General features: G+C 36.3%; 1 protein-coding gene across 2 annotated transcripts in view; it reads right to left on the minus strand.

The window, feature by feature from the left end:
- Positions 1-14422, minus strand: part of LOC125258247 (guanine nucleotide exchange factor VAV3) — a 69906-nt gene extending 55484 nt beyond the window's left edge. The window contains exon 1 of one of the 2 annotated variants that reach the window (XM_048175143.1): positions 14276-14422. In XM_048175143.1, the coding sequence (XP_048031100.1) occupies positions 14276-14335 (60 nt within the window). In that variant the 5' untranslated portion in view covers positions 14336-14422. The remainder of the gene's footprint in view (positions 1-14275) is intronic. The other variant, XM_048175144.1, reaches the window with a different exon arrangement.
- Positions 14423-14860: the final 438 nt, after the last annotated feature.

Here is a 14860-nt window from a genome sequence, read left to right on the forward strand (position 1 = left end):
AAAAAAGTTAGTATGTTTAAAGCTAGCTAGTTCTCATGCTACAGTAGGTCATTTTAAAAGCAAAGTACCCTATTTGTGGAAAGTGCCACCCATATTATCTCCCATCTATCATCAAACTGCAAGAGCATGTTTCCTGTCTGTCTCATGGTGTCTTTATCTGTCTCAATCTATCCTCTGCCCTTTAATGTCTCAAGTACAGAGCATGGCACAGATAAACTAATTAGATAGATGGCATCAGCACTCCACATACAAGGTCACTGTGGCAAGATCTATTCATATACACTTACGCAAATGCAGGTAACACACACACACACCAGATCCGCAGTTTTATGTTTACTGGACAGTCAAAGTTTAACTCCTACTTATAGCTATAAAGCATAAGAAGAATCCACACATCATAGACATCTGAGTGAGCATAAAACAAATTGGATGCTTTACTTACAACAGAACAGTGAGACAATTAATATACAAACATTGTACCAAACGGACATATACTGTTTATTTGCAATAAATAAAAGACTAAAAGAAAGAGCGTACCTGCATAAGGATGCTCGGTCTATTTATAATATGTTGTGCTGTGATGTAGTTTTATACAATTACTCATTTACAGAATGCATTTTCACTCTTGGACTTTGCAGTCAGCTAATTAAAAAATTACTCATCCTCATGTTTCAAGTCATTTAAATTTCACATATTTGAAATAGACCTGCGATGTGAGTGTGTGACAAATTACACAGGAATTTCTAAGTACAAATATTCCATATAGTCTCTCATTTAATAATGGCTATGTTCATTAAGGTAGAGCCACTGTAGTCAAGTGGATTATGTCTTTAATACCTTTCTGGACGTCAAAAAAGGTGCAATGACGTTGCTGTAGTTCAGATACCCTCGGATTTCATCAAAAATATCTTAATTTGTCTTCCAAAGATGAACGAAGGTCTTACAGGTTTAGGACGACATGAGGGTGAGTACTTAATGACAGAAATGTCATTTTTGGGTGAACTACCCCTTTAATTAGACAGACATTTATGCATTTCATAATTGTTTTGTCTTTTACATAAAATACAGGTCACAGAGAAAATTAACATGCATATTTAAAACTAGTCTCTAAAAATCACATCAATTTGATGTAAAAAAAATGCTGTAAAATCATCACTTTCTAATCCCCGCTGATCTTCAACATAATAACGCTGTACTATAATTTTGCACTCAGTAAGCCTCAATCAGATGTTAAAATCCCCCAGCAGCCTTTGTGGTCTATTTCTGTTCTTCTGTCTAAAAGAAGATAGACTCAACTGAAAGACCATTATGGCTTGCAGATTTTAAATATCCACTTCTTTGTGGTTTTAAAGCGAGTTCCTGAATCGTTCCTTACTTACTTTCAGATTCCAGATCAGTGATTATGGATCACTGGAGCTTAATATAATGTCATTCACAGACCTCAGAGGACATCTGACTGACATCGTTACAGAAGCTGTTTAATGGGTCCTATGACTGTCAAGGTGATATCTAACATGACAATGAAATGAATTTTTAATTCAGTTACATTTTTTCCATTTTTATGCAAATTAATTATTCATTTCACTCATCTGTGCTTTCATGGATGTACCGGATAATTAAAGCAGAGCTCAGACACAGTACAATACTGCCTTATAAATAAAACGACAACAGAATACACTTACAGATGTTTTAAGCTGAAGAACGACATGACCATCCAGAATGAGATGACTGAAAATGAACAACTTTCATTTGCATATTTAAAAACTCCTTTGTTGAACTCTTTCATTTACAGCTCTTTAGGCCATAAACAGAGTCCGCTTTCATACCTTTTGTCCATAGATCTCAAAGCCTGTGTACTGAAAGCTCCCATTCATTTCCTAAAAAAATACATCTGATTTCAACAAAAAACACTCCTCTGATGGAATAATCAAGTAGCTATAACATTAAGGGAGCACAAAATGAAAATGTTTGAATCTTCACACAGCTCTTATATAAAACAACATTATTCTGAGTCAGTGAGTTGAACTCAAGAACTTGATCAGTGAAAGAACTTCTTTTTTTTCAGTGAACCAGTTGATCCAGTTCACACACTGGACTGAACAAATGATCCCATATCTGACTGATTTGTTCACAAATTACAGCTCAACTCACTGGCTGCATCCGAAAATATGTTCTTTATAGTATAAATGTGTGTAGTATGAATGTAATTTGGACGTATTGCATTCAAAATGTTGTCATTATCATATGACATGCATCAGTTGCATGACTTAGTAAAATATCCATCGTATGCAGACTTCAGGATCTCGCCGGATATACTTCTTTTGTCACATATTGTTTTTCACCTACTATATTTCGGATGCAGCCACTAACTTCTTTTGAACCAGCTGATCCAGTTCACACACTGGACTGAACAAATGATTAACAAATCTGATTGATTTGTTCACTAATTACAGTTCTCACTAACTCAATAGTCGGGTCACATTTGTTCAACAGGTCACTGAAGGGGGAAGAGTGAATAACATCTTTAGATTTTGTCATACAAGTCATGTGGACTACTTTCATCCAGATTTTTTTGGTTTGTTTTTGTCATTTTTAGAACTTAAACAGCCATTATCTTTATGACCTGTGTTAAGATTCATCAATATTCTTTTAACTTCTTGTTCCACAGAAGAAATAAAAACGATTGATTGTCTGCTTTTTCATACTGATACTATTCCCAACAGTTCAGAACAGAACATCAGAACATCTGCAGTTTGATTCGTTTGCGAGACAAAAACATAAACTTCACGAACAGGATGAAATTTACTTTCTGGCCTTTACAACTGTGTTTGCAATATCACCATTTTTGGCAAGTCCATCCTAAACTCTACGCCAATGTTCTAGGAGGCGAAAACAACACTGCACAGACAGAACCGGTGCTCACGTGGCAACATATTCACAACAAGTCCTGAGTAATACTCCGCTGAAAACCCCAACGCTAACACTGATCTGAGCCAGGTGGATCCGACTGGAGAGGAAACAGCTGCTTTTATGACCAACATAATGATCTCAGCTCATTGCATGCTGTATTTTTTTATGAAAAATTATAATTTCCTTGTAACGTGAATCAATATCATTTAAACAGCACACTACTATATGAGACAGTATATGGTGGTTATAAAAGGGAACTTCACGAACCCAAGATCTTTATCACAATTTGAAAATGATAACTTGCATTTTCTGCATTTATGTTTCACAACCAACTAAAATTCCACAGAGCTTCTCCCGCACCCACACACTGCCCACACAGCCGAGAGATTTAGTCCTCCTGTGCCCTGAGGTATCATCCTTCAGGAACAAAAATATGACCATTATTTATGTATGCAGAGCAAATTTCAACTGAATGTCACCTATTGACAAGACAGATTCATTGTGGAGTACAATCTCTCATGTGTTCGCTTCTGTTTTGATGACATTGGTTTGCTTTGACAGCTATGCCACAAATAATATGCATGTTTTATATGCAACCGATTTAAAAAAGTAATTAACATATTGAGCTTATGAAATGCAAATAATCACATTATATAACAATATTCGCTGAAAAGCCCATGAACAAAAGTATTACAAAGCATATTAATGAACATTTACGCATTATATTAAGTTTTTTCATGACTTTATTAGGCAATATCACACATAGTAGCAGAATCACAACAGGAAAAACACAATCGTGATGTGATAGGCTATTCCTTTTATACAACACTTCAGTAAGAAGTTAGAATTCAGTAACTTACATTTTAAACACAATACACAATATTTCCAGTCATTTTTCTGTTTTGCTCCGAAAATAGTTCCAAACAAAGAAGTAGAAGCATTTCATGTTTCTTCACACACGGTGGTTCCTGAATGAATCAGAATTTTTGAATGAATCGGTTCTGTTAAGTTAATGATTCAGTGAATAACTTTTTTCGCTCCTGCATTCGAAATTAATCAGCATTTTTAACAGAATCAGTTGAATTTATAACTTTTAGATCCTGAATGAATCAGCATTTAGAACAAAAGAGTTGAATTAATGATTCAATGACTCGTTTATAACTAATTTCAATCCTGAATGAATCAGCGTTTTTTAACAAATCGGCTGAATGAATGATTCAATGACTTATTTATATCTTTAACATTTTGAATAAATCAGTTGAATGAATGATTCAATGAGTCACTCATAAAGACTTGCCACCACCTACTGGTGTATTGATGTAACCTGCAGAAACAATACAAGAAAACAATTTTCTTTTAATTTACACTATAGTCTATATTTTATACGAATTTATTAAACATTACTGGCAACTATGAAATTTATACAAATCAACACACACTCTTACACATTAGGGTTATGTCTTGTCCCTCAACACAATACTGTGTGACTGAAGTTCCTTCTGTGACATTTTTATGAAAAAGTTATGCTAAAATATTACGTGTATGTATTATCATCCATGTACGCGGATTTAAAACAGTTCCTAAAAATCTGTTCCTGGCTGCATTTCAGTGAAGCGCTTAAGACCCTCATGAAAGTCTTACTGGAGAACTGTTTAAAAGGCTTTTGGAGGACATCTTTTCTAAAGCACACAGCTTTGACTGGAGCTTCACTGGTGCTGACTAGGATCCAAACAGATGGCTCGGGGGTGCGCTGGAAAAGAAAAATCTCAAATCTGCAAGCAAAAATATCTCTAATTGGCTTTTAAAATGACACCTTCAGTATAAAGCCTCGCAATGCCACGCATTTAAAGATCAAACAGCTCATAACCGCTTCAAGCTTGATTCGGCTTTTGTGTTTTCGTACCAAGCGCCCACTACAGACTGAAATATATCAGTCTTTGCAGCCCACTTTGAGGAGATATGCAGCTTGAACATGATGTGTAAATAGGACACTAAGGTGGTACAGAGTGTTTGATGTTTCCAGATCTCTACACAGGACCCTTAGCGGTTATGATGAGAGAGGGTTAGACACGCTCTGCAAAAAGCCCCATCTGTGATGGCACTGACCGCAGCAAGGAACCATGCACACGAAAACACACACCTGCCTTTCATCTTCTCAGTGAGAAACATAGGAGAGGAAGCAAGCAGCTTTAGCAGTTGTTCTGATTTTTCAGTACGTTTCAGGAAATGTATGATAATTTAGATAGTTCCTCTTAAAATATGACATGGCAAAATTATGTATACTGTACATAAAAGCTTTGTTCCATAGTATTTTATTTTTATTTTTGAATTTTCCATTTTATTTCCAGGTTTTAGTAATTGTGTTGAGGGTATTTTTTTGTGTGAATTGAGTGGATTGTTTGCTTTTTTTTAAAATATGTCTACTTCTGTGACATTTTATGACAACTCTCGGAGTGTTTGGCAAGGTAATGGATATGCCAATGTTGATACGTTTGGTTTCGACGGGATAAATCTGCTACGCAGCTGCTGTTGGTTATTGCTGCTGCTGCAAAGCAAGTAGGGACTTGCTACTGCCAATACATACACAACATGTTGCTGTTGTACAAAATAGCATACATGAATTTCCCATAGCAGATCTACACAGGTGGAGCTGGGGAAGGTGGAGGGTTTCTGAAAGTGCGCTGCAAACTGCTAGAGCAAATGCTGACCAAGTATTTGAAAGTTGAGCAGCAAGCCCATAGGCTACTGATACAACAGGAAAAAATCAGCAGTGCCCTATAAAGAACGACATGATTGCAAGCTGATTGTTAAGGACCAAGTATCAAGTATTAATGATGCAGTATCATTTGTTCACATGACTTTTTTAAACGACTTCCGTTAAACGACCGTCGCACACAACTTGAAAAAAGAAATGGCTGTATTGTGGTCAGTAGACGAGGTGCAGGCTCGTTGGTAGCCGAGGAGCGGATTCACGGCAGTAGAGGCGGCGCAACTATACGATCAGTCTATAATCCCACTCATTTTGAAGCGGTACTAAACTGCGGTGGAAAAGCAAAGAAAAAGTAAAGTGAGCTGAGCCGAGTAGTACCACGCAGTGGAAAAGCATCAGATAACAACCCTGATCCTAACTGTCATTGAACCTCAAATATGACCAATTTGACACACAAAAGCAACAACACTTACAGATTTGACTCAACTAATTTCAATAGTTAGGTGTTACCATGTTGCTAAGCCAATTATGTGAATTTTTTTTTTTTTTTTTTTTTTTTTACACAAAGCCAGATGCAATGCATTCTGAGATTGCTTCTGCTAAGGAACAGTGACAGTAACCTAATGTAATTTTTTGAGAGCCCAGTTCGCCCATTGACAGATGTGTTCAAGGGTATTGGTTTCAGGAAGGGTTTGGTGTCTACACACACACTTCATCTAAACACCCCCATCCCCCTCCGTCATGGGGCCCCATGAGTCGACCACAGGAAGCATGAGTAAGCTCGCAACTCAACCTTCAGGGAACGCCACGTAGTAAGAGGTCGACGAGTCAGGAAAGAGGAAGTGTGAATGCTTTCCAGCAGTTTACAGCTCTCTGCTCAGGGGCATGTGACTCTGTGACTGGGGTTATAGCCAAGCAGACAGAAACACGGACACAGAGAGAGAGAGACAGCTACACATCCAGGGATCAGGTTCTGTCAGAGGCCTGATGAAACCCCTGCATGTAATTATTGACTCATGACATTTAAATCTTCTGCATACATAAATAGGCACATAGGTACTGTATATAGAACTACATGCACATTTATATACAGTATATTTATAGAAGCGTGCACAATATATGTGGGCAGTTGAGTTCACAGCATTGTCCTGCTATTTTAAAAATCATTTTTCTTCAGTGTTCATTGTCAGAAAGTCTAATCCTAAATTTTAAACATTTAAATTAAAATGTAAATGTAAGTAAGTAATGCCTTATGGGATCCAAATAAGGGAAACAATATAACAAATTGGAAAACTGTTAGAATTCACCTCAGCTCAGTTCAGTGAGAGTGCACTGGATATCATCAATGCGTGTCCTCGAGGAGAGTCAGACCGCTTGACACACACACCTCCTCACACACGCCTGTGTGTGATGCGTGTTCTCATTCTGAGAGCCTGACACTTCACATCACCACACACTCTTGACTAATAGCAGATGTCAGATGCTGTAGTTCCTTTCAAAGAGCTCTGCAGATGCACATCCCAACATTGAACCCCTCAGGCCTGAACTGCTTCTAACACTCGACAAAACAATGATTCCTAAGTACCATCATTAGGGATGTCATCACGTGTCACATATCTTATTTTGAGTGATCATTACCGAGTGTCCGATACTTCTATAATACATAAAAAAGTAAAGACAGATCCAGGAACAGTGCTTTTCAGGTTTTTCAGCTATCTTACAGTAGTTTTCACATACAGAAAATAAAAGTAATCAAATATAAATATCCTGCTAACTTTAGTATAAAATAAATAAAGATTAATCTTATTGAAGTTACAAAAACTTTCAGTCAAGAGCAGTGAGTGATTTCTTTGTTATTTGTTGTTTGATTTAACAAAAAACAGGCAGCAGGAATAGTTTTTTTTCCCTAGACATGCACGATCCAGTACATATACTGTTACAGCGCTTACTAATATACGCATAAGACATAACCGTTGTTTGCTAGGATACTCGCTAAGCGGGCATGTTGAATATTTTTGTTAATTTGTCTGAAGTGCAAGACTGAAAGAGAACTAGTTTTTGCGCGCTGAAAATAAGCGTGTGCGCGCTTCGGACAAACTGAGCTCTCTTTCGCGTCTTGTTCTTGATTAGTTAAATGAGTTAGTTTAAACCATTTTAATTCGCGCGCTAGATGGAGCTAATTTTGAACAGTACAAAGAGTGACTGTTTTGTCCACGCTTTCTGAATCGTTGTTGTAACGTTTTGCGCATCCATCGATAAACATAATTATCTGTCTGTCTGTCTGTTTTCCATCAAAACAAACCATTTCTCTTTCGAGATGGACCGCGGTGCATTACCGAACCGTAAGTGGAGAACCACAATACATATCCGCAAGAACATTTTTAACTTCGGGCCCGATTGATCACGAACATCATACAGTGTCATCAATTCTGTGGTGAGATTACATGGTTTATATAACACCTGCTAACAGCTGCACTTGTTTCCAATACAGTTTGCAGTTAGCATATGTTACTAAGCTAATATGTAACTCTGATAAACACAAACTGAATTAGTCCATTTTAATTAGATGGAGCTTTTAGCATTACATGAAATATAAGTATCAAAATTTCTCTTTCCATTTCCACAGCAAGAACATTTTTAACTTTTGGAACATCATACACATCAAAGATGTGCCTACGTTGCTGTCAGCTCACTAGGTTTTTACAGACAGATGACCATGAATACCCTCAAATGGTTTTCTACAACAGCGACCACACCGCATCCATTATTGAAAAACCTTGTCACTCGATACTCAATAAACTCCACATCCGCTCATGAACAAGAGCCTTGAAGGTCACTTCACCCTCAGGACTATGCATGTCTGCATAGGCTTAACTGTGCATTCAATGTCCATATAGTAATAAAAATAGTAAAGACAGAGACAAATAAAGAGAGAGACAAGCTGGCGAAGTGACAGCAGCTATTGATTATTGTTCTTCTCCTTAATGGCAGTGATTATATTTAACTATGGAAATCCAATAGCAGGACAGATGCCCTCCACTTTGTCTTTTTCTCTATTCTCTATATTCCAATGAGTGATTTTCTTGTCTTCTGATCTTCTTCTCTTTCTTCCAAAGCCCATAAGCATTCAACATATGTACAAACTCAAATCTGATCACTCACTATGATCGCTATGACCCTCAAAAACAATGACAGTTTATAAGAAATGACAGTCACAGGAGCCCACGAGATTTGTTGGTGACTCATTTTGACACAATTCCTTAGGAAATTCTGTGACTTCACCACTTCAGCTCAAGGTTCACCAAACTGACATTAAGGAGAACTTTACCCATCTGTATTCATTGGGTCCAACATGCAAAGTCAGCCTGTGCACTGAAAATGCAGAAGCAAATCCATTTGAACTTATTTCCATTAATTCATCAGCAGCATGTGGATCAAAATAGAACAGAAGTGCTGATGATGGGATCACATGACTGATGTTCTAATAACATCATGGGATACGGCATATCAAGCTTGTAAGCAAATTCTCAGTTACGACATCAAATGTAAGTGCCTAAAAATCTAACAGCTGCTTGTTTAAGATTCCAATTGATTTTCTTCATGAAACAAACACTAATTTTCTGAGCTAAATAGATGGTAGCAGCAAAATTGTCAACATGGTTTGCATTCAGAGTTATTATCGTTAACTAAAACTATTAAAGTCATTTTTGTTAATTAAAATAAACCTGAAATAAAAAAAATAAAAAAAATATTAGAAGAAACTAATATTAAATTATTAACTTAAACAAACTAAATGAGTAGGATAAGTAGGAATTAAAATAAAAGTAAATACATTTTAAAATAAAAATACATTTATTTTAAAATAGGAATATTTAAAAAAAAAAAAAAAAAAAGACAAATATTAAAAATGACAGCATAAAAATAATAGCATAAAATAACTAAAAGTTAAACTAAATTCAAAGGGATATAAAAATAAAAATTCACAATTTTAATAAAAACTATAAATATATACTGTAACTATAAATAACACTGGTTGCATTAGAATTTGTGTGTAATAACATTCACTGGTGGATCCAAAAAAATATATGGTTTTAAGTAACACCATGTATTAAAAAATAAGGTCAATTCTTTTTTTTCTGTGATACAGGGGGACTTTCCATGAAATGCACCTGCTAAATAGTACTTAACTTAGAACACATCCATTTCATATAATTGAAATAATAAGTCATAATTAGCCATTTAGCAAAGAGAGATTAGGTTTCTTCTCTGATTGGTGGATAAGAAGCAGTGGATGAGACAGAAAGCGAGAGGACAGATAGATGAATGAGAAAGGAAGAGGTTTATGAATGGAATGATTTAGTTGAGGTGTCACTGTGGCTGTAAACATATAGACAAGCATCGATCAAGCTTACAGCCCTGCAGCGCTAAAGCTTATTACAGGAGATCAATCGTTACGATCTATCAGCCAATGAGAAATCACATCATCACACCAGGCAACCCCGACACCACTGCATCAACAGCACAAAGAAATACAGATTGTTACATTTAAAAGAAAACTAAAACGTTGGAGTAAATGTATAAAGAAAAAAAAGTAAAAAATTAAAGCTGAGATCTATTTCAATTTTAGTAAAAATTCTAATTCACATGCAGACTTAATTCACAGAAATTATTTTGTGCCCTACTGTATCCATGTTACTTTATTACAAACTTTCCATTGAAATTGCTTTCAGAACATTTGTGCTGCATTTGTGATAAAAACAAGTGTTGGCAGAGTTGCCCACAGCGAGTGTCAGATGAATGAGACAGATGTTCTGTCAGTCATGTGGAAAAAATTGGTGATGTCTTACAGAGTGTCTAAATGTGTGTGTGAAGACTTTTCCCCCTTCTGTGCTTTTGAATACATACACAGAGACTATATGAGACAAGAGAATCAACAGATGTGCGTGTACGGGATGCAGCTGTGAACAAGATCACATGACATACAGTAAGCTCTACTACATAACTGACAGTGAACTAAACTGTGTCAAACGTTTAAACATTTCACTTTATATAAAAGAAGGATCAAGTGTACACGAGCCCCTTGCATACAGTATTTCTTTGCCAAAAGACACATTAGCTCTAACTTCAGTTTCGCAAAAAATTTAGTTTGACTTTGAAGCAACATCTATTTTTAAAGCATACTAGGATACATGGGGAGGTGTAACACCTTAAATGACTGACAGCTCACTCAAATGGTCGATTTTGTCACTCCATTAGCCTTCTGCAGTGAGTGTGGACGCAGCAGGGGTTGCATTTAATGGTGCAGCAAGCACTTTAAAAATATTATCACACCATTTGCATTATAAACAGCCAAAGATTTATATCTGAGTGTGATTTTTTGTAGATGTACAAATATTTAACTAATTTATCATATTTTAGAATTTGATTTAAAGTGGACCTATTATGCCCCTTTTCACAAGATGTAATATAAGTCTCTGGTGTCCCCAGAATGTGTCTGTGAAGTTTCAGCTCAAACTACCCCACATATCATTTATTACAGCTTGCCAAATTTGCTCCTATTTGGGTGTGAGCAAAAATACGCCATTTTTGTGAGTGTCCCTTTAAATGTAAATGAGCTGCTGCTCCCGGACACTTTCCAAAATAGGGCGAAGCTTTAAAGGATTAGTTCACTTTCAAATAAAACTTTCCTGATAATTTACTCATCCCATGTCATCCAAGATGTTCATGTCTTTCTTTCTTCAGTCGACATTCCAGGATTATTCTCCTTATGATGGACTTCAATGACGTCCAAATGGTTGAAGCTCAAAATTAGTTTCAGTGCAGCTTCAAAGGGCTTTAAACAATACCTAATGAGGATTAAGGGTCTTATCTAGCAAAACGATTGGTCATTTAAAAAAAAAAGTAAATGTATATGCTTTATATAAACAAATGATCGCCTTTGTAAGTACTTCTGCCAAAACCGCATTTCCGTATTCTTCAAAAAGTTTACGCTGTATGTCCTACGCCTTCCCTATTCTACTTAAGGAGCGAACGCAGGGCCATTTAAATTTTTTCCGTAATTAGAATAGGGAAGGCGTAGGACATACACCGTAAGCTTTTTGAAGAATATGGAAAGCGGAAGGTGATCATTTGTTTATATAAAGCATATACATTTTTTTCGAAAATGACCGATCGTTTTGCTAGATAAGACCCCTATTCCTCATCTGGTATCTTTTAAACTGTTTGGAGGCCACTGAAGTCCACTATAAGGAGAATAATCCTGGAATGTTTTCATCAAAAACCTTAATTTCTTTTTGACTGAAGAAAGAAAGACATGAACATCTTGGATGACATGGGGGTGAGTAAATTATCAGGAAAATTTTATTTGAAAGTGAACTAATCCTTTAACAGCTCACACTTCGGTTGCTCAACAACAACAAAGCTGGAGAATCTCACGCAGCCAAAATGACGATTGTTAATAACGGTGTTCAGCCTTACATTGTTCAAACTGGAGTCAGACACTGATGGCAAATGGACGTTTCTGAATGGTTAGTGGATACATTTATGTAGTTGATTCAACTCATCGACTAGCATGTGCCGTCATGTTAATCTTTTGTGCAAAACCTGTTTCCAAACAGAGAGACAACACATTTTCTGGGTTGGTAGATGCACCAGAGATGATTATAGCACTTAAACATGGAAAAAGTCATGCTATGTCCCCTTTAATTGAAGAAAAATACATAAATATAAATACATTATTATATTAAATATAGATAAATATACTATAATAAATATTTTTGTAATATGCATAAGTTGATTTAAAGGTGCCCTAGAACCCTATTTCACAAGATGTAATATAAGTCTAAGGTGTCCCCTGAATGTGTCTGAGAAGTTTCAGCTCAAAATACCCCATAGATTTTTTATTATTCAATTTTTTAACTGCCTATTTTGGGGCATAATTAAAAATGCGCCGATTCTGTGCGTGTCTCCTTTAAATGCTCGCGGTCCCCGCCCCCAAGCTCACATCCCTATAATACATTGCATAAACAAAGTTCAGACAGCTAATATAACCCTCAAAATGGATCTTTACAAAGTGTTTGTCATGCAGCATATCAGATCATTTAAGTATGGTATTTATTTGGATGTTTACATTTGATTCTGAATGAGTTTGAAAGTATTCTGCGGCTAATGGGGCTAAAGCTAACATTACACACTGTTGGAGAGATTTATAAAGAATGAAGTTGTGTTTATGAATTATACAGACTGCAAGTGTTTAATAATGAAAATAACGACATGGCTTTGGTCTCCGTGAATACAGTAATAAACGATGGTAACTTTAACCACATTTAACAGTACATTAGCAACATGCTAACAAAACATTTAGAAAGACAATTTACAAATATCACTAAAAATATCATGATATCATGAATCATGTCAGTTATTATTGCTCCATCTGCCATTTTTCGCTAAACTTGCTTACCTGCATAAAGTCTGTTGATTCGGCTGTGCAGCTCCAGATGTTAATACTGCCTTGTCTAATGCCTTGAACATGGGCTGGCATATACAAAATTTATTAATGATCCAGACTGTTGCGTCACAGTCGGCGTTATGTTGAGATTCACCCTGTTCTTCAGAGGTCTTTTGCACAAATCAGATTTACATAAGAAGGAGGAAACAATGGTGTTTGAGACTCCCTGTATGTCATTTCCATGTACAGAACTTGTAATTATTTAACTATGCCGAGGTAAATTCAATTTTCAATTCTAGGGCACCTTTAAAATATGAGACTGAATAAATAAAGGTTAGCTTTCCTTTTCCATCTTATTTAACAAATCCACATAAAAACCTTCTACAGTAAAACTAATGGCTTGCTGTTTACATGTTTATCTCCCTGAGGAGAAATATTAAATGATCTCTCACAATATCACAGAACACTCAGAACTCATTTAGTGTCTGCTGCTCACGTTTCACAGCAGGTGAGAGAGAACTGACAGGTCACTGAGGTCTGCCTTAGAAGACCCCTTGGGATTTAGGGGCTCTTGACTATATTGATCAGTGCAGTACCAGACCTGGGGCAAAACATCTGCCTGGGCCAATATGCTCTCTAATACACAATAATAATCCACTGTTAAAAATAGACACAGTTTTACTTTCTAAACACACATATGCCCATAATGCAGTCGGTCCAACAAGCATGCAAACTAATTTGAAGATGTAATACATGCAGACAATAGTGCCACACCCTCACAGAGGGCAGCCATATCCCCTGCTGTCATTCACTGATCTTTAATTAAACATACTGAAGTGGATTAAATTAGCAGCAGGATGAGACACAGACAATAAGATTTTATTACAGCAGACAGCCAACAAAGAGCTCAACATCTCAGAACATAATCAAAGGAGACACAAGACCACAAAAAACACAGCCAGCGAACAGGCTAATGTCAGGAAAATCAAACACAACCCTGCTGTCTTTACCACATCTGCCACCGAGGCTGAAGCTACACCATAAACTGTGATGGATGACTGTGGCACGAGAAAAATTTAAATCATGCCAGTTTGATGATGCTTGGAAATAGAACAAGTTAATATGTAGGTGGATTATGGGACAAGTGCAAAATGATTGTGTGACTACGTGTTTCAAACAAGAGAGTTGAAAGTGAAATTGTATCTTACCTTTCCGAAATCTCGAACGTCAAACAAATCGAAAGCCTCAAACAGCTCGCTCTTCTTCATGCCGAATATCTCTGAGCAGGCGTGCAAAAATGTCCTGATGTTCTTCAAGCAGAGAAACTAGACAGAAATGAAAGGCATATTTTATATCACGTCACAGAACACAAATAATTCACAGCACATAGAAACTCTTTCACCTAGATATTATCACATAGAGACTGTGTCTGTACCTCGAACTAGTAAATACAAAAAACTTCCGAAACCTTTTAAGGGTAAAAATTTAATTGATGTTCAAAAAATGAAAATCACAGATAAATCAGATAAACAAATGATAAAGCTTGGGTTACTGAATATTAGATCTATTTCTTCAAAAGCACTTATTGTAAATGAAATTATCACAGACAATAAACTAGACTTGCTGTGTTTGACAGAAACCTGGCTAAAACCAGACGATTACATTACTTTAAATGAATCTAGTCCTCAAGGTTATGATTATCGACACAATCCTCGACAGAAAGGCAAAGGGGGAGGTGTTGCTGTAATTTATAGTAATATATTCAGAATCATTCAAAAGAATTTCAAATATAA

Source organism: Megalobrama amblycephala, linkage group LG22 (assembly GCF_018812025.1).
Source record: "Megalobrama amblycephala isolate DHTTF-2021 linkage group LG22, ASM1881202v1, whole genome shotgun sequence".
In the NCBI taxonomy this organism is placed as follows: Eukaryota; Metazoa; Chordata; class Actinopteri; order Cypriniformes; family Xenocyprididae; genus Megalobrama; species Megalobrama amblycephala.